General features: G+C 34.9%; 1 protein-coding gene across 1 annotated transcript; it reads right to left on the reverse strand.

Moving 5' to 3' along the window:
• Positions 1-18205: 18205 nt before the first annotated feature.
• LOC145109307 (exocyst complex component EXO70E2-like) lies at positions 18206-20810 on the reverse strand. Its single transcript, XM_079046454.1, has one exon. The coding sequence runs from the start codon at positions 20342-20344 to the stop codon at positions 18365-18367; it is 1980 nt and encodes a 659-aa protein (XP_078902580.1). The 5' UTR covers positions 20345-20810; the 3' UTR covers positions 18206-18364.
• Positions 20811-21280: the final 470 nt, after the last annotated feature.

Consider the following 21280-nt stretch of genomic DNA (forward strand, 5'->3'; position numbering starts at 1 on the left):
ACAGAAACACATATATAGTTGAAGTGTTTACAAATATATGTTTTTTTAAATATACCAATAATGTTGTTGTTAAATTTGATATATAATAATTTGTATACTAAATTGATATAATATATTGATTATTTTGAATTATATGATAATATATACATCTATTATAACCGCATAATCTCAATCGTTTGAATGACTTCTACCCGCGGGTTACACATGAATAAAATTAAATATAATATAGGGTTTAATGTTATTTATAGTTGTTGTTGTTGTTATTGTTAATTGATTTTTTAAAATTTATTTTGTTTAATGTTTTAATTTCTATCATTATAATTATTTAAAACATCAAACAATGTTTTTTTTTATTTTAAATGTAACAATATAATTATTTATATAGAGTTATTTTAAACTATTGTTATTGTAAGTTATTTTAAGCTACTTATTTGAAAACCTTTAACGATTATAAAAATATCCTTAGGAAATATTTTAGTTAAATTGAGATTACAATTTAGTTTTTGCATTTATCACTACAATTTATCATTTTTAACTATTTAACAAATTATTCTTTGGTTTTTTAAGTGGAACGGAAATTTATATTTAAGTTGACACTGTAATGTTATATTTAAATTAACAATTTAAGTATTTTGTTCAAACTGTTCAAAAGTTGTATCTTTAAACTGATAATGGTTTACATACAACAACATTTTAAATCTAATAAATTAGGTATAATATGTTAAAAGTTAAAGACATAACTTTATAAGTAGAAGTAAGATATTATTTTAAAATTGAAATTTAGTATATTTATGATTACAATTAGGTTTGATATTTGTTTAACCTTATTAACCAACTTATAATCATTATTAGAAAGACACTATAATTAATCACTTTTAACTATTTACAAAATATTCTTTGAATTGTTTAAGTTTAACTAAAATTTATATTTAAGTTGACCATGTAATGTTATATTCAAATTAATAATTTAAGTATTTTATACAAATTGTTCCAAAATTGTATCTTTAAAATGATAATCATTACATCCAACAATATATTAAAACTAATAAATTAAGTATAATATGTTAAAAGTTAAAAAATATAACTTTATAAGTAGAAGTAAATATATTATTTTAATATTGAAATTTAGTTTATATATAATTACACTTTAGGTTTGATATTTATTTAACCTTATTAACCAACTTATAATTATTATTAGAAAGAAATTGAAAAGTCATGGGAGTTTCAAATGAATGTGGTGAAAGAAAAAATGAATGTGAGTTTCAAATGAATGTGGTGAAAGAAAAAATGATTCATTTTCAACATAATAACATGGCTCGAAAAATTGTTCAAAGCCCTCAAACCGACACAAAAAACTTTAAACTTGTTTTCTTTGTGACTTTTGTATGTGATTTGTATTTGTGTGTCTACTCAAAAAGATTGACCTTTTTATAGTAGAGTATCCATTAATTGTTTATTAAATATATTATATAAGTTATAAAACCTTTGAATTGTTAATCATTATTAAGAGACTTTTGAGTGGTATTCATTAAAATAGGAGGTTTCAAATGCATGAGGTGTTTGCAAATTTTTATGGGGGCGAGTTGCACAGTGGGATAATTATGTAGTTTAATATCGTTATATATGGTTTAATGTATTGTGAATAAGTCATACATAAAACTTGTATGCGATTAAATAGCATGTATATTTTTTGATTTACAGATTTTTTATCATAATAAATAATGAAATTTTTTTACTATTAGTTTAAAATTTTAAATGTAATTTTTATGTACAGATTAGTATCTAATGTAATTAGTTGATGATTGATTAGATATGGATTCTCATTTGTGGTCGTCTATTTATGTTGAACCTCATAAAAATACATATTTAACGACTTTTGTTAGTTTTACTATTGAATAGAAAATGGTGCCGTATTTTAAGTAAATATAAAAAATCTCATTCTCAATCTATTTTAAGATAGTGACATATTTTAAGTTAATATAAAAAATCATATTCTAGAACTAATGAAAAGAAAAAACGGTGCCAAAATTTTTAACTATAATAAAGTTGATTCCAATTAAAAAGTGTTCAATCGAAGATAATATCATTCAATAAACATCATAAGATATTACGTTATATTCAAATTACGAACATCATTTTTGTAAGAGTCATTCAAAATATATGAGACTATAGTGCCTAATACAACAATGTAATAACCAAATGACCCTAACATATTTTAAATGAAATATAAATATAATATATTATCTATGCAACTAAATTTCTGCACAACATGTGGAATTCGTCTACTATATGGTATTCTTCTAATATATTATATTATAGTATAAACATTATATTTGGAAAACCACTTTGAGTTATATTGTAGTTTATAACATTAAATTTTTGTGATGGGCTGTATTTGACACACATTTGTGTATTTATATCTATATTATATTTAAAAACAAATCTTATATAAACATCCAACCTAAATATTCATCTTCAAGTTTTCTTTCTTCGCCACGTAAACAACTTTTGTTATAAAGCCAAAAATGGAATAAAAGACACACTTAATTGTATGATCATGATATATTGTATTTTGATTGGGGCTTGTACAAAACATGCATGAGCATATATTATTAATTTATCTCTTGTTTTGGGTAATTCGAATAAGATAGCTTCAAATCCAACGTATCAAACGGATTACCCATTTACTAAAGTCTAAAACCCAAAAACTCAAACATGTTCTAATACCATACAAATGCATGAGGTTTTAGCAAATTATTATCTCATATGAATTACCATTGATTATGTGTGATTAATTATTAAGAAGGTGAAAAGGTTTGGGGGTTTCAAATGCATGAGGTTTTAGCAAATTATTGTGGGGGGTTTCAAATGCATGACATTCAAGGGAAAATGCAAGCTTTATAAGTATGTAAGATTTTTTAAATGTACATTAATTTTTAAACTTTTATTAAATATACATTAATTTTTCAAATATACATATGCAGACTTCATCCTGGAACTCCTAACACAACTACCAAAAGCAATTATAAGTTTCAAAACACTAAACTTTAACTCAAACTCAAATCTCAATCTTTGCTAAAACAAATGAAAATACAAATACAAAATGAATTTCAAAACACCAACCTTCACCCTAAAAACTCAAACTTCCATTCTGTCTAAAAGAAATGAAATAAAAATACAAAGGTTTGAAAACAATAGTATTTTCATCAAAGCAAATCTCGATCTGAATCTTTGGTGGTACCAAAAAAAGGAATAAAAATTTTCTTTATTTGGGTCCGATTTGGATCTTGATTTTTGAAAAAAAAAACATTTTAAAATTTAAATACCATCTTTCTTCTTTAGTTTTGTCATTGAAGAATCGAAACCTCCATGTGCTCTTCAGGTAGCCGAGTGAGCAGAATTCTAGATTCGGTGATGGGTATGAAGAAGAACAATGAAGTTCATGGTGATGGGAATATGTCGAGGCAGGTCTTTTTTGATTCCATTATAGTCAAGAGCACTTACTCCCACTCAATTCGACTCATGAACATGTTGGAACCATATTAGGTGCATTTTTAAGATCTAGATAGCAGCAGGAGTTGGTTACAACCTTATTAGTGGTAAGTTTGTAACAAAAGCCTATTGTAATAAAATGAATTGAAAAGCAAGATGATATGATATATACAACCATATAAATAACAAAAAATAAAATTAGGAAGCGGGATAACACTTATAAATATCCAATGAAACACAGCATATTAAAAAAGGTTCACCATATACTTATTCCAATAAATTATGTCCCACTGTACAAAATGAAACCAAAACATCTTAAATGAGTAACTATCTTATTGGCCAAAATCAATAAAATGCACTTAATAATGTGATGCAATATAGAATGTATGGTCATAACATAACTAATTATACACATGATTTTAAATAAAAGACGTGTAAGACCAGTACTCAGGATGCCCAATCAGTTAAAGAAGAAGACCCAATCATGATAAAAAAATATATAGAATCAAGTCAGGACAAGCATAGGCCAAAATGGTATTAAAAATGCTAATTTGGTATTCAAATTAAACACTGGAAATAACACGATGAGTATGCAAAAATTAAACATACATCCTTAGTACTTACCCCTGAATATTTTCCTGAAGCACCATTCAGTTCCATGGAAATCATTGGCTACCATATCCTATGTTAGGATTACATTGAGATATCTTACCACATCATGTGTAGGTGTTACCATTACATGTTCAAAGCCTTAAATTTCCTTTGAGCACTGAAAACAAACACCATATCTCAATATCAATAATGATAATGTGCGCCATTGATGAACTCCAATTTATTATATAACTAAGAATTTTGATTTTTTATATCTTGGATCGGCCTAGAAAGAGAAAGCACCAGAGCAACACACTATAGGGACTTCACCAAGAATAATATTGAAAGTTATTAGGGTAGTTGTAAGCAACAGACGCTAAGGGAATACTCCAGCAGCATCATCTGTCAAATTGAAGTGAAACTCACTATGGAAAATTGAAAATCAAGACCATAAAGACCATCCAAAGACAATATTATTCAAAATTTAGCTATTCAAAAAACAGTTCATACCAAATTGGATCTTTAGATATCCAACAAAAAAGCAAAAGTAAAAAAACCAAAACCACAATCTAACCATAGATTTTACAAATTTAGTTGTAAGATAAAATGATGTTACAATACCCTTGAAAAGATGGAATAATCAGCAACTTGATACTTTTTTGAGGGATATTATGAATAAAAGTAGCTTTTTTATGTAGCCCACCCTTCTGGGTACCTGCAATACGTAATCTTCACATCAAATCACAGAAAAATCAAATCAAATTTGGCCAAACAATCAAAAACATCAAAATTAAGAACAAAAGTATGTTATTATCGACAAACTACTCAAAACATTTTATTTGACTCCTTTGTGAAGAAAGCTTCTTAATAAACCAAAATCAAGCAGTCAAGCACCAAGTCAAGGAATCGTACAGCTATGCATTTACACAAACAATTTTGAAACTACAGAAAATAATGGAAATCCGATCTCTAGAAATAAGAATATAAAACAGCTAATGTTATAATTTCCCACCGATCCAAAAAAATTTAAGAACCTGAAGACTAATCACAAATTTTCCTTGAAACACACGAAATTGAACCCTAACTATGTGTCATGTACAGAAAAGCATACTCGTCATTGTCATGAACAAAAAACAAATTTTAGGAGAGAGAGAAAGAGATGGATGAAGGCGTTAGCATTATAACCTAGGTTGCATCCCCTGATTTTGTTTCCTTTCACCAACATCATCAAGCACCCACTTAATTCTCTATTGTTAATTAATGAAATCATAATAAAACATCAATTATCATAACCAAACTTTAAGATCAAGAATATTTTGGGAGGAATTTGAATTTTATCTTATTTTTTATAAAGTCGATAGTGAGGGAGCTATAACTTGATGGACATTACCGAGAGGAGGGCGACATGAAACCCAGATTCAAGAATGGAGAGTACATATTAGGGGTTTTCAAGGTATTTCTTCCGATGTGGCGGCGGTGTGTAGTGGTTGATGGCGGTGAGGACAACATTTTTTATGCCGATTTCGCTCTTCTTAGCCATCGCCCTTTCCTGATATCCCAGCCATTCTTGGTTCCTTGCACAAAGAGAAGAGGTTTAGATGAGTGATCGAGAAAGGGAAATAAAATAGCGATGGGCGATTTCTAGAGAGGAAGGTAGTGTCAGTTCGATCTAGGGGTTTCGGCTCCCCTTCTTAAATTTCAAAAAAATTTGAAAAAATCAGGAGCCAGAATTTAGTGCACTGTGTTTGTTCCGTCCCGCCTCTCTTTCCATCCGTTGACTACTTAAATTTACATTCTAAGCTTAATAGGATTGTATATGTTGTTATAAGAGTTATACCTCTTAATTTTCAAAAAATAGGGAATATGTTTAATAATACAGTATATATATATATATATATATATATATATATATATATATATATATATATATATATATATATATATATATATAGACTAAACTGCACAAATGGTCCCTGTGGTTTGTCGAAAATTGCCACTTTGGTCCAAAAATGTTTGGACTAGCACTAGAAGTCCAAACTTTTCATTTTGTTGCGAGTTTGGTCCAGTTTGCTATAAACTTTTTCATAATGATGAATTTGCCCTTACTTTTTTCTTTTTCAGATTTTTTTATTATTTAAAGATTTTTCCGATTAATAGAAAAATAAAAAAGAAAATTTTCCATTTATATTTTATTTTATAATTTTTTATAACAGAAAAAAATAGAAAATCAAAATGCAAACTCACACACACACACTCTCTCTCTCTCTCTCTCTCTCTTTCTCTCTCCCACCGTCTTCCCCATCATTTCTTGATTTTTCTACCGTGAATCCCAATCTGGAAAATGTATTGATTGGATCTTTGTTAAACAAACTTCATCATCTTCATCCCACGTTATTATACCTAAAAACAGAAAAATAAGATGGGTTTTAATATGAAGGAGGATATGTTTTTCTCCTTTAGTCTTTATCTTTCAAACCTGCAACTACCACCACGCACCATCGTGGATACCTCTACCACCATGAAAACCTCTGCTCGAAAGCCGCCATTTTGACCACTGGGAGAGCCCTACCACAATAAACGTCTTCACCATTTCAATGACACCACCTCCGCCCCAACACTGCCATCACCATCACTACCTGTTAAAACCATAAGTCCGAAAACTCTGCCTTAAAGGCTACTATCATTCAGGCCACCTAGTTCCCCCAACCCTCATCATCGACGAACCCTTGCTTTCAATCCTCACCCTCGTCTTGTTCAGGCACCAAATTCCAAGATTATTCAATTTATCGACATCTAAACCAGATGATACACCAAAAAAATGAAAAGGGTCGGTGACAGAAGTGAAACGGGGTCAAACCAATTCCATGAGTTAATCTGAAACCTAATCTGTAAAAGAGATAGCGAGAGAGGTGGCGTTCCACCTCAGATTTGTGTGTGTGAGAGAGAAGGTTATTGACAAAGTCATCGTTGGAGAAGGAGATTTACAAAGTCGTCGTTGCCGTCGCTACAAACCCTAGCTTCGATCTATGTGTCGCCACCTGAAACTTTAGGGTTAGGTTTTTGTTGCGGGAGCTTCAATCTTAAATCTCTCGCCGTTGATGCTATGATGATCCACTATGAAACCATATATGCTATGAAGATCCACCACCGTTCTTTAATAGATCGGGTTAGATAAGAGAGAGAGAGAGAGAGAGAGAGAGAGAGAGAGAGAGCATTTTCATTTTTATTTATTTTTCTATAAAAAATTATAAAAATAAAATATAAAAGGAAAATTTTCTTTTTTATTTTTCTATTAATCAGAAAAATCTTTAAATAATAAAAAAAACTGAAAAAGAAAAAATAAGGGCAAATTCGTCATTATGAAAAAGTTTATAGCAAATTGGACCAAACTCATAACAAAATGAAAAGTTTAGACTTCTGGTGCTAGTCAAAACATTTTTGGACCAAAGTGACAATTTCCGACAAACCATAAGGACCATTTGTGCAGTTTAGTCATATATATATATATATATATATATATATATATATATATATATATATATATATATATATATATATACACACACGTATATTTTTTATAAAAGATATTATAAACAATTTAAGAAAAAATTGTGATTGAGAAAATAATTTGGTAATTTTAGTATCTTGTTCAGTGTTGTTCTAATCTTAATAAACATTATACAGAAAAGTTGTTCAATCATATCCAATTCAGTGTAGACTGATCCGGTACAGTTTCATCCAATTCACTCCATATAGCAAACGTTATGTACAATCAAAACCATTCTTATGTGGACAACTTCTTCTTTTTTCAATTTTGTTTAATATATAATATTGTTGAGCCAATTGATTTGTATCACCAATATAGGTAGTCTATCTGTATCTTGGTCCCATGAGTTGTTTTATATTTTAACAGAATGTGATTTTTATCAAATTGTTTCTCTAAAAAAAACTATTATCTAAATTAAGTCTTTAGTCATTACTCTCTAATCTTAGTCTTGGTCTCATGTGGTCGGTTTACATATCAATACATGTGATTTCATTTCATCGTTTCTTTCAAACCATTTAATAACTCAAATACTTAGAGCAATATTCAAAGTTAGGCTATGTGTTGGTTGACTTGAACTGATAATTTCAGTCTCTAATTTAAGTCTAGGCCTCATGTGATTGGTTTATCTATCCATGCAATATTATTCTAGTTGATAAGTCTTTCTTGATAAACCCCATGGAGTCATCGCGGTCAAAAATGAAATATCGGTCAAGGGCCGAGATTTGAGATACCTATTGCGGTGGGATATCGGTTTTTAATATATATATATATATATATATATATATATATATATATAATAACAATAATAATAATAATTTTAAGTCAAGTAATTAGTAGCATTAGTCAAAGTCAAACTTAAAGTTGAATCATCAAAGTCAAAATCAGGAAAAATGCAAAACTCAACTAAGCTAATAAGTTGATCAAGTATAGAATAACATTATATAGTTGTAGCCTTCTAGCGCTTAAGTAAACAACCGGAAATCAAACTCAAAAACCGGAAATCTAAGGCTGCGTTTCGTTACGGAAAAACAATTTTCATTTTCCGTTTTTCGTTTTCCCTTTTCAATTTTTGTTTTCTGTTTTCATTTTTCATTGGAAAATTTAGAAAACGCGTTTAGTTAAAACTTATTCATTTTTCATTTTCCGTCTTAGGAAATTACAAAACGTGTTTAGATGTGTATTTTCTATCGGTTTTCATTTTTAGAAAACGATAGCGGAGGTAGGGTGGGCATGGGGGCGGTGGCGGTGGCGGTGGTGGGGGCAGCAGCGGGGGCAGTGGTGGTGTCGATGATGGCGACGGTGGTGGTGGTGATGACAGGCGGCGGTGGTGGCGACGACAATTGTGGCAGTGGTAGTGATGGCGGCAGTGGTGGTGGTGGTGGTGCTGGTGCTGGTGATGGGGAAGTGGTGGTGGTGATGGTCATGGTGATGGTGATTGTAGTAGTGGTGTTGGGTGTGTGTGTGTAGGGGGTGTGAGTTTGTGGGTATGTGTGTGTGTGTTTGTGGGGGTGTGGGTGGGGGTGTGTAACATACACGTTTTGAAATCGTGTTTTAAGTAAATAATATTATGAAATGTTATGTGATATTGAGTATTGAGTTCTAACACATATTTTTTACTAGAAATAAGGTAAAACTATGTTTAGAATCACTCGGAAAATATTGGAAGTCTTATGAGATTCCAATTAAAAGTTAAAATATCGAAATTTAACGAAAATATAAAATTTGAAATAAGTAAAATTTTATTATTGAAAGTTGTAGATAATCTCGTTAGAAACATTTAGACGAAAACCTTATCGAAATACGAGTTATAACGAAGAAGTTATGACCAATCGAAGATCCGCGACAAAACCGACACGGCGCCGATTGACGTAAAAAATGAGTTTTTGATAAACTATTTTTTAGCCTTAGTGATATAAATGAAAGTCGTAGTATTCGTTAAACCGATAATTTTGATAAAAAGAACGCCAAAATCTGACTTCGTATGAGGAAGTTATGATTTTTCTAAGTTTCAGCTTAGCAGTAGACAGCTAAAAAGTCGAATTTTAGATCGAGTGATTTTTAGCCGACACAACCCAACGAGAATCGAAGGTCTCGTCATTAGCAGTACAACGGTAAAAAGTCTGACGAAAACGGACGTCGGATGAAGAAATTATGAATTTTTAACGGATTTACCAGTCCCGGTCTGTTAAAAATAATAATATTAAAATAAAGTCAAAATTATCCGACGAAGTCTAAACGAAAGTTGTAGAGCATAATTTTCTCTACGCGTGAAATCTACCAAAATGTTAATCCGAAGTTGTATGTCTTCTGTGCCATTTGGGCCAAAGCTTTATTGATGTATATCAAGTATGGAAATTGTTATGTCTCATTGATTGTATATCTTTGAATCAAATCAATGATTGATATGGAAAGTTTTTCACATGATTCACATATGCCTTTGTTGTTCCTTGTTCCTCTTTGCTTTTGTCATATTGAAGTATATATATGACATAACGTTATATTGCATCTATTATTGAACTCACTAAGCGTCACCGCTTACCCTCTCAATGTTTAACAAATTGCAGGAGATAAACATTCAGTATAGTTATATACTGATAGAAGATTTTTGAATAGTTTGAAACTATTGTATTGATAGAAGATTTTCGAATAGTTTGAAACTATTGTATTTTGCACTCCCATATGTATAAAACTATAGAATCCTGGGAAGTTATGTAATATATAACACTTTGAAATAGTTGGTTTGTATCTAGTAGTTTGCAATCACTTTATCAATATAAAATATTGTTTTTATGAATATGCATGTAGCATGTTTCGGAGTAACAATTGTCAAGTATGAAAGTGTGGGTCTTTCAATCATGGTATCAGAGCAGTAGATTAAGTGAACTAAATTCCACGGATTGGTATTTAGACTTAAACTATTGGAAGTTCAATATATGAACGGATTCATTGTAAGTATATGGATACAAACCATAGGAAATATTTAAGTAAAAGTATTAGGTAAGGATAAACCCTAATATATTCTAAAATACAATGTTACTCCATATTGCAGAGCAATGGCTGAACAGGTTAGTAGCCATACCCCTGAGGTTGGTGGAGGTCCTCAACCTGAGGAAGTGAATACTCCAGTATCTCCTCGTGAGGAGCGACTCTTGGGTAAACTTACCGGTGTTATTCGACAGACTCTCGAAGAACACAAAAAGAATGGTGATAAAGGAAAAGAAAAAGCCACTGGAGAATCTTCAAAAGGGGAGGTGAAGCGTCCTTCGTTCAAAGATTTCAAGAGTAGTGGTGCTACAAAGTTTTTTGGTGTTCTTAATCCCATTGTTGTTCTTACCTGGATCCAGAACACAGAGAAAGTGTTTCGTATTTCTCATGTGGATAATGAAGACAAGGCTAATTATGCTTCCGCAATGCTCATCGGAGAAGCCTTGGTCTGGCGGGAAGCAACATATGAAGCTCTAAACGGGTTTGACGAGGAGAATTTAGCCTGGGAAATGTTCAAAACTCGTTTGCTAGAGAAGTATTGTCCTCTAGACACGAGGAGGAGATTGGAGAAGGAATTCCTCGAACTTAAACAGGGAGGAATGACTGTGAATGAGTATGAAACTCAGTTTAATCAAAGGGCAAGGTTTACTACAAAGTATATTCCAACTGAAGACGAGAAGATTCAGTTATTCATGGAGGGACTGCGGCACGAAATTCACGATTTCGTTGCCAATCGGGAAGTACTGTCATTTGATAAAGCCGTTGAGTATGCTCGAAGACGTGAGCATGACTTAGAACTACGTGGTGCCACTCTTACTGTTCCGAAGCATCCACGTACTGAAAGAACTGTTCCTGTTCATTCTTTTCTACCAGCTCAATCCGTTCGGACTGAGCTTGGTAATCAAGTGCAAACTCAAAATGCCTCTCGTGGACGCGGTAGATCATAATCTTTTTCTATTAAATCGCCTTCATGTCGTGTTTGTGGAAGGAATCATCCGGGCCAATGCAAAATAGACAAGGAATCCATTGTCTGTTATGGATGTGGAGAAAAGGGTCATATAAAGCCAGCTTGCCCAAGAAAGGATGTTACTTGTTATGCATGTGGTATTACTGGCCACAAGAAGCGTTTTTGCCCTACTCTTACTAGTCAGATGACGGGGAAGTCAAACTTCTGTTCAACAACCGGCGAGAAGTCAAGCCCCTGTTCAACAATCAAAGGGTACTCCAACTAAAAAGGAGGAGGTGCCAAAAGCTAAGGGTCGTGCATTCCAGATTACCTCAGAGGAGGCACGCGAGGACCCGAATGTTGTGACGGGTACATTTCTTGTCAACTCTAGACCTCCTCACATCTTATTTGATTCTGGTGCCTCAGATTCTTTTGTGTCTTATGAATTTGCGCATTCCTTTCAAATTGCTTGCTATGTACTCGCGCAACCATTTCACGTAGATACTGCGGGAAGTATATCATTACTTGCTGATAAAGTCTATATAGATTGTATTATAGAAATTGAAGGCTATAATTTTCTTGCTAACCTGATCCCTATCTCCTTGCCCAACTTTGATATTATTCTCGGCATGGATTGGTTGTCAAAGAACCACGCAGAACTCTTGCGCTATGAAAAGATAGTACGTATTCCCATTGAAGGGGAGAATCCTATCTATGTCTATGGTGAACAAGGAACCTTAAAAATAATATCTTTCCTCAAAGCTCGTAAATTCATATCGAAAGGGTGTTCTATCTATCTGGCCTACACAGTCGATGTCTCAAAAGAGGAGAAGAAAACGGTGAATGATGTTCCCATTGCTAAAGAATATCCAGATGTTTTTCCCGAAGAATTGCATGGACTTCCTCCGGACAGGCAAGTAGAATTCCGAATTGACCTTGTGCATGGTGCTGCTCCGATTGCAAAGACTCCTTATCGTCTTGCGCCAACTGAGATGAAAGAAATGATGATCCAACTGCAGGAACTACTTGACAAAGGTTTCATTCGACCGAGTACCTCTCCCTGGGGTGCTCCGGTACTGTTTGTCAAGAAGAAAGATTGATCGATGCGGATGTGCATTGATTATCGTGAGCTGAATAAGGTGACTATCAAGAACAAGTACCCATCACCTCACATCGACGATTTGTTCGATCAACTTCAGGGTGTTATCTATTTCTCAAAGATTAATCTAAGATCTGGCTATCATCAGTTGAAAGTTCACGAGCAGGATGTACCGAAGACTGCTTTTCGTACTCGATATGGGCATTATGAATTCCTTGTCATGCCGTTTGGTTTAACAAATGCTCCTGCTGTATTCATGGATATGATGAATCGGGTATGCCGCCCAATGCTCGATAAATCTGTCATCGTATTCATTGACGATATTCTAATCTATTCCAAGTCTGAAGCTGATCATGTCATTCATATTCGTGCGGTATTAGAACTTCTTCGAAAGGAGAAACTATATGCTAAATTCTCGAAATGTGAATTTTGGCTTCGTCAAGTTCAATTTCTCGGCCATGTGATTTCTAGTGACGGTGTATCCATAGATCCTACCAAAATCGAAGCCATTCAAAATTGGGAAGTGCCCCGTAATGCTTTCGAAATTCGTAGTTTCTTGGGTCTCGCAGGATATTACCGGAGATTCATTAAAGACTTTTCTCGTATAGCCGTACCTCTCACGAGTCTTACACGGAAGGAAGTGAAGTTCGAATGGGGTGAAGCTCAAGAAAAAGGTTTCTCAACCCTAAAAGATCTTTTGACTCATGCTCCAATCTTATCACTCCCAGAAGGTGATGATGATTTCTCAGTATATAGCGATGCTTCAATATTGGGACTCGGTTGTGTGTTGATGCAACGTGGTAAAGTGATAGCCTATGCCTCAAGACAACTGAAAGATTATGAGAAGAATTATCCCACCCATGATCTCGAACTCGCTGCGGTGGTATTTGCCTTAAAACTCCGTAGACATTATCTTTTTGGTACAAAATGCCAATTGTTTACCGACCACAAAAGTCTCAAGTATATATTTAGTCAGCAAACTTTGAATATGAGACAACAACGAGCCATGGAGCTGATCAAAGACTATGACTGTGAAATCCTGTATCATCCTGGAAAGGCTAATGTAGTTGTCGATGCACTTAGCAGAAAGGTTTATCATAATAGTATGTGTTATGCTATTACTCACACTATTGTAAAGTTCACTATTCTAGATGAACTAGAGAAATGGCAAGTAGAGGCCCTAAAGCCAGAAAATGTGAAGAAAGAAGGGATGGTACATTATACCGATGTTTTACTTGACGATCCACGAGGATTGAAGGTATTCAAGAATCGGCTATGGATTCCAAAGATTGGTGGATTAAGACAGAAGATTTTAGATGAAGCCCATAAATCTAAACTATCAATACATCCTGGTACAAGTAAAATGTACTATGATGTAAGAGCTGATTATTGATGGCCTAGATTAAAGAGAGACATTGGAAGATATGTACAGGAATGCTTAGTATGCTTACAAGTCAAAGCAGAACATCAAAAGCCTTACGGAACCCCAGAAAGTATTAGTGTTCCTGTATGGAAATGGGAAGAATTGTCCATGGATTTTATTACCAAATTGCCAAAGACTGCTAGACAGCATGATAGCATTTGAGTAATCGTCGACCGTCTGACTAAAAGCGCTCATTTTCTTGCCATGCGTGAAACGGCTCCAATGGAGAAATACGCACAAGTATACTTGGATGAAATTGTTGTAAGACATGGTGTACCACTAAAGATCATTTCTGATCGTGATACTCGCTTCACTTCTCGCTTTTGGGCAAGTATGAAACGTGAATTGGGATCTTGAGTTGCCCTCAGCACATCTTATCATCCCCAGACAGATGGTCAGACGGAGAGAACAATCCAAACAGTAGAAGATATGTTTCGTGCATGTGTCTTGGAGTTCGGTGGTAACTGGGATAAATACTTACCTCTTGTCGAATTTTCGTATAATAACAGTTACCACGCTTCAATTAAAATGCCACCATATGAAGCATTATATGGTCGTAAATGCCGTACGCCATTATGTTGGCGAGACATAGGACAGAAGATCCTTGGAGGCCTTGAAATGATTCAAGACACCACCGACAAGATTCAAATTGTACGAGAAAGAATGAAAGCCGCACAGGATCGACAAAAGTCCTATACGGAAAAGAGGAGGCGACCAATAGAATTCCAGGTTGGTGATTTTGTAATGTTGAAGGTATCCCCATGGAAAGGTCTTATGCGATTTGGAAAGAAAGGAAAACTAAGTCCTAGATTTGTTGGTCCTTTCAAAATCATCCAGAGGATTGGTAAACAAGCATACCGCTTGGAATTGCCTGAAGATTTGGCAGGTATTCATGATGTCTTCCATGTGAGTTATCTGCGCAAATGCTTGAGCATCTATGACGAGACAGTTCCATTATCCGAGGTAAAACTGGATAATAAGTTAACTTATGTAGAAGAGCCTGAGGAGATCGTAAACGAAAGAACGACTAAGCTACGTAATAAAGAAGTAGAGTTGGTGCTTGTCAAGTGGAAACATCGAGGCCCGAACTATACTTGGGAGAATAAGAATGAGATAAGAGCGAAATATCCCCATTTATTTTAATCGATGTAATTTCGGGGACGAAATTCTCAAAAGGATGAGGTATTTGTAACATACACGTTTTGAAACCGTGTTTTAAGTAAATAATATTATGAAATGTTATGTGATATTGAGTATTGATTTCTAACAGATAGTTTTTACTAGAAATAAGGTAAAACTATGTTTAGAATCACTCGGAAAATATTGGAAGTCTTATGAGATTCCAATTAAAAGTTAAAATATCGAAATTTAACGAAAATATAAAATTTGAAATAAGTAAAATTTTATTATTGAAAGTTGTAGATAATCTCGTTAGAAACATTTAGGCGAAAACCTCATCGAAATCCAAGTTATAACGAAGAAGTTATGACCAATCAAAGATCCGCGACAAAACCGGCACGGCGCCGAATGACGTAAAAAGTGAGTTTTTGATAAACTAATTTTTAGCCTTAGTGATCTAAATGAAAGTCGTAGTATTCGTTAAACCGATAATTTTGATAAAAAGAACGCCAAAATCTGACTTCGTATGAGGAAGTTATGATTTTTCTAAGTTTCAGCTTAGCAGTAGACAGCTAAAAAGTCGAATTTTAGATCGAGTGATTTTTAGCCGACATAACCTAAACGAGAATCGAAGGTCTCGTCATTAGCAGTACAACGGTAAAAAGTCTGACGAAAACGGACGTCGGATGAAGAAGTTATGAATTTTTAACGGATTTACCAGTCCCGGTCTGTTAAAAATAATAATATTAAAATAAAGTCATAATTATCCGACGAAGTCTAAACGAAAGTTGTAGAGCATAATTTTCCCTACGCGTGCATATAAAGAACGTCAAAAACGGAGCCCGTATGCGAAAGTTGTGAATTTTAGAAGATTTAGGCTCATTTTCCGAGGAATCTCGCAAGGATAAGGTCCGGAATAGGCCACGTCATCGGATCCTCGCATGCATACCTCGTGCCTGACACGCGTGTCGCTTGCTGATTCGACCGAGGGTGTGGTCCAATGACCTTCCGACGCGCATCGCTTCTGACTTCGCCCCGTGTCCGAAGTGTTGGACCAATCCGAAGGCGGCACGCAGCCAAATCGCATCCGAGCCTCGCCCATGCTGCCATGTGTTCCGAGCCTCGCAGCCACCTGCCCTCTCCCCCTCGCTTCGGATCCGGACCTCGCTACTATAAATAGTAGTTGCGAACCCTCCCGGCTAATGTTAAGAAATTTACCCTTTTTCACCCATTTTTCCATATTTTCACTACTTTGACATCCCTCGAAGCCCCGGGATTATTTCCAACGCTCGAAACACGCCCCGAAGTTGCCGAGAAGCCCGAAAAATTTATCTTTTCGGTTTTGAAGTTCTACCTTCGCAGAACCCGGTTTTCAAGAAAACTCCCGATTTTCAACGAAGAAAGCTAATTATAGTAACGAAGTGCTGCCCAAATTACTATTTTAACCCCTGGTTATTTCACGGTGAGTTTAATATATAGGAACAATTGTATGTTATGTGTTATATGTGCTATGTGCTTTTCAGTGTTATTATTCCGGTTTATTTTCCCCTGTTATTTTTATTCGCTATGTTTAATAGCAAAGTAATACCTTTGACCATGTGATCAGTGAAAAGACTTAGATTCACATTGGTACTGGTATGTAGCCTCTGGCCATGTAGAACATGTCTCCGTAAGAGAATGACTTCTATTCTATGGTATTGGCAGAAGGTTAGACAGGGCTATAAGCCTGAAATCTACCAAAATGTTAATCTGAAGTTGTATGTCTTCTGTGCCATTTGGGCCAAAGCTTTATTGATGTATATCAAGTATGGAAATTGTTATGTCTCATTGATTGTATATCTTTGAATCAAATCAATGATTGATATGGAAAGTTTTTCACATGATTCACATATGCCTTTGTTGTTCCTTGTTCATCTTTGCTTTTGCCATATTGAAGTATATATATGACATAACGTTATATTGCATCTATTATTGAACTTACTAAGCGTCACCGCTTACCCTCTCAATGTTTAACAAATTGCAGGAGATAAGCATCCAATATAGTTATATACTGATAGAAGATTTTTGAATAGTTTGAAACTATTGTATTGATAGAAGATTTTCGAATAGTTTGAAACTATTGTATTTTGCACTCTCATATGTATAAAACTATAGAATCCTGGGAAGTTATGTAATATATAACACTTTGAAATAATTGGTTTGTATCTAATAGTTTGCAATCACTTTATCAATATAAAATATTGTTTTTATGAATATGCATGTAGCATGTTTCGGAGTAACAATTGTCAAGTATGAAAGTGTGGGTCTTTCAGGGTGGGTGGGTGTGTGTGTTTGTAGGGGTTGGTGTGTGTGTATGTGGGGATGGGTGTGTGGGGGTGGGGGTTGGTGTGTGTGTGTTTGTGGGGGTTGGTGTGTGTGTATTTGTAGGGGTTGGTGCGTGTGTATGTGGGTATGTGTGCGTTTTTTGTAGGGGTGGGGGTGGGTGTGTGTTTGTGTGTGTGTGTGTGGGGGGGGGGGGGGTGGGGGTGGGGGTGGGCTTGGGAGTGGGTGTGAGTGTGGGTAGGTTGGGGTGTGGTGGGTTTGGGGTGTTAAGGCGGTGGTAGGTAGAGGTGGGTGGGGTGGGAGTGAGTGTGCGTTTATTTTTTAGAAAAATTTTGAAATTAGAAAAATGTGGAAAACAATGATTATCGGTTTTCCAAAAATTTCTAACTTCTTTGTAATTTTAGAAAACGGAAAATTTTTATTTTCCGTGAAAAATTTAGAAAAATAGACGAACTAAACGCGTTTTCAAAATTCTCATTTTTTTGGAAAATTTTTCCGGAAAACTTTCCATTTTTCCGCGACTAAACACACCATATTTCACTTTAGTATCTCTTACTTAAGATTAAATGGTGCACATATAGCCCCTAGATCTCTTTGAATTCAAATCCAAGACCAATTAAGATCCATATACAAATACTTTACTAAAAGAACAAATGTGTTACCCTACAAAATAAAATACTATTAAACAAGTCATGCATACCTTTTCTCATACTAATATTAAATATCATTGTACAATACTACAATAGAGGGGTAATTCGAATTCGGACCCCAAACAAACCCGACCCAATGAGTTCTAACATATATAAACAAACCATATTTAACCTTCAGAAACTAGTGACGTCACCTTCTATGGAAGCTCTGCAATGATTTTGGAGCTCCTTCAAACAAATCCATAATATAATTCTCAAGATCATCAGCAGTATACTTAATGTATTTCTCACTAATCGTATTCGCATGTCTACCAACAAAAGTCCGATAAGCTTGAATCACTTTAAGTGACATCGAGATCCTCAAATCATCACGAAGTTGAGTATTCGGAATCGACCATCCAGTTTGATTCTTGTAAATATCTTCAAACGCAGTGTAAAACGCCTGCAATCTTTCTTTAAGCACAGTCTTCGTGGTTGAATTTGAGCTTCCAGAATTATGAAGACTGTCTTCTCTAAGCAAATTCAAAATCGAACTCCACGTGGCTCGTTCATAGCTCATCGCGTATTGCTGAAACTTCCAGTTTCGTTTCCGAATCCAATCGTCTCCAAGTACGTTTCTCAACTCTGAATTTTTCACCTTTTCAGCCATGTAATTGATGTTGTTCATCATGAAAAGGTGCCCTAGGGCATCGTCTTTGTACAATTTTGACTTTTCCTCGAGGTTGCATTCCAGAATCGACATTAATGATCGGAAATGTAACGCCATTGGAGATGAAGATGAGTTTCCGTTATTCGAATCGTCTTCGTGTCCAGGACTTGTGTCCGGTGAAGACGACGAATCTAGATTGTCTCCGACACGGTGGTCACTCAGGCACGCGTTTAATTCATCGCTGAAATCAGTTAGGGTTTTGATGTAATTCATCACGTAACGAGTAAGATGGTGGTTTCCGCCGCCGGGGAAGGCGGTGTTTGACGTATTCGTCCCTACTTTGTTCTCGAATTCGATAAACGTCGCCTTCACACAATCTCCCACCCGCATCAAAGCGTCGTGACATTCTGTTCTAATGTAACTCCCGTTTTCATCGGAATACAGATTTTCAATATCCGGCATGAGATCTGATAAAACTTCATACATGTCGAGAATTCTCAAAAGCTTTTCCGGTTGGTGTGGCCCGATGGCGATCGCTTCTGCAAAGTTCAAAAGCTGCAACATTGAAGCTTTTGACGACTCTGTAAAACAGAGCGAACTCACCGATTCCCCCTGCCCGAATATCTGCTCGCATAAAAACTTCTCACTTGCGAGATAAACCCTAACGAAGATCTTAATCGCTTTTGTCCATCTTCTAATCTTTGAATTCAATGAAACCCATTCCATTTTCACAACATCTTCAATGCTTAATTTTTCGATTTCGAGTATAAAAAGACAATCATCCAATGCATCTTTTCGGACACTGATGAACGCTTGAGAACATTCCCGACCATAATTGGAATCAAACATGGAATTCGCGATTCCTTTCAAGTCCGGAATCACCACCGGATTGACCAAATCCATTATAAAAACCTCAGCTCCACGGCTTATACTATCTCTTTGAACGGAATCGTCAATTGAATCATCCCCAAACGAAAGAACGGAATTCTCATCTAAACCATCATCTTCACTGGAACGGAATGAGAAATGTTCAGGCTCGAAGTTTTGACGATTATGAACAAGCATATGTCGGAATTCCTCTTCGATCCTCGCCATTGATGTTTGAAGAAGAGCGTTAACGTTTCTCAAAAGGGCGTTATCGTCTCTTCCGAGTTTCAAATTCTCTAAGCTCTCTGATAATCTTCTGGCTTCATCGACTGTTTTCAAATACTCTTTAGCTTCTTCAGGATCGGAATCCCATATCATGCATTCGTCACGTTCCCAATTCATGATCTTTTCTTGAATCGAATTGACCCGTTCTTTGATATCACCAAGTTCTTCATCTTCATCTTCAATTTCTTCATCATCTTCGTGTACACTAACTTTAGCCATGGAAGTCAATCGAGAGCCTAAATCCATTAAGATTTTTCTAGTTTCGCTGGTGATTTTCTTGTTGGAATCAAGCGCCATGACAATAACATTAGCAGCAGCGATTAAATTATCTTCTTCAAGTGTTTCCATTGTGGGATTAAATCCTACCATATCCGAATATACCAAAGAACAAAAGAACAAAAGAAAATCACACTAAACACGCCAACTCACAGAGGAATTTCGTCGAGCACTTGGTACGCAAACCGAAAATCATGAACGAAGAACCCAAATCAAAGAGATTTCGAATGAAAAAACATACGCTTTTAAGATCCAAGTGCAGAATAAACAAAAAGAAAGTGGAAATCGAACAATTTGACTAAACCCATAGAGATCTTATCTAAATCCCCAATCCCAATCTGAAGATCTCCTGAAAAGCGATTGAATGATTGTCTTATTACAATCTGACAGAAAGAGAAACAACTGACCTTTCTATATGTAAATCGGAGGTTCCAAGCAACAACCTATCAATGTCCGCTATCTTTCCCCCTTTGGGTTTTGTACGGATGTATGGATTCTTGTAGCCTGCTGTCTTGGAATTCTTTATTCAAGTATTTTTATTTGGAAATTTATGGATTGGGAGTTTGACCTTTCAAACTTCGAGGAAAGAAAGCAATTAATGAAAAGCAGCCGTTTCTCTATGGTTGAATGTATACGTGGCGCTAGCCTATTGGTTACCGTGGATAGCTCTCATGGAAGTCTATAGTTGGACTTAAAGGTGACAAATATTTGGCATTAGAAGTGCATATAGACCTAGTCCACAAAAAGACTTGGTGTGATCAAAGTCAAGTGAATGCCAATTTAAAAAATGTTCGAGCTTGATGAAATGTCGGATTGATTTAAGACCACATTAACATTTATTAACAAAAAAATTTAGGAAAATGATGGATGAAAGTGTTAGCAAATATTGGCCATCAATTGATCGATTTAAGAAGATGAAGATGGAGCACCGAAAGTTTGGTTGTTCATCGTATTGAGAATTTGATTATCGTTAGTTATAGTGTTTTCAGAATGATCATGCAAATAAACATCATCTAAGAGATATTTATA

This window comes from Lactuca virosa, chromosome 4 (assembly GCF_052849685.1).
Source record: "Lactuca virosa cultivar CGN04683 chromosome 4, Lactuca_virosa_CGN04683_v6, whole genome shotgun sequence".
NCBI lineage: Eukaryota > Viridiplantae > Streptophyta > Magnoliopsida > Asterales > Asteraceae > Lactuca > Lactuca virosa.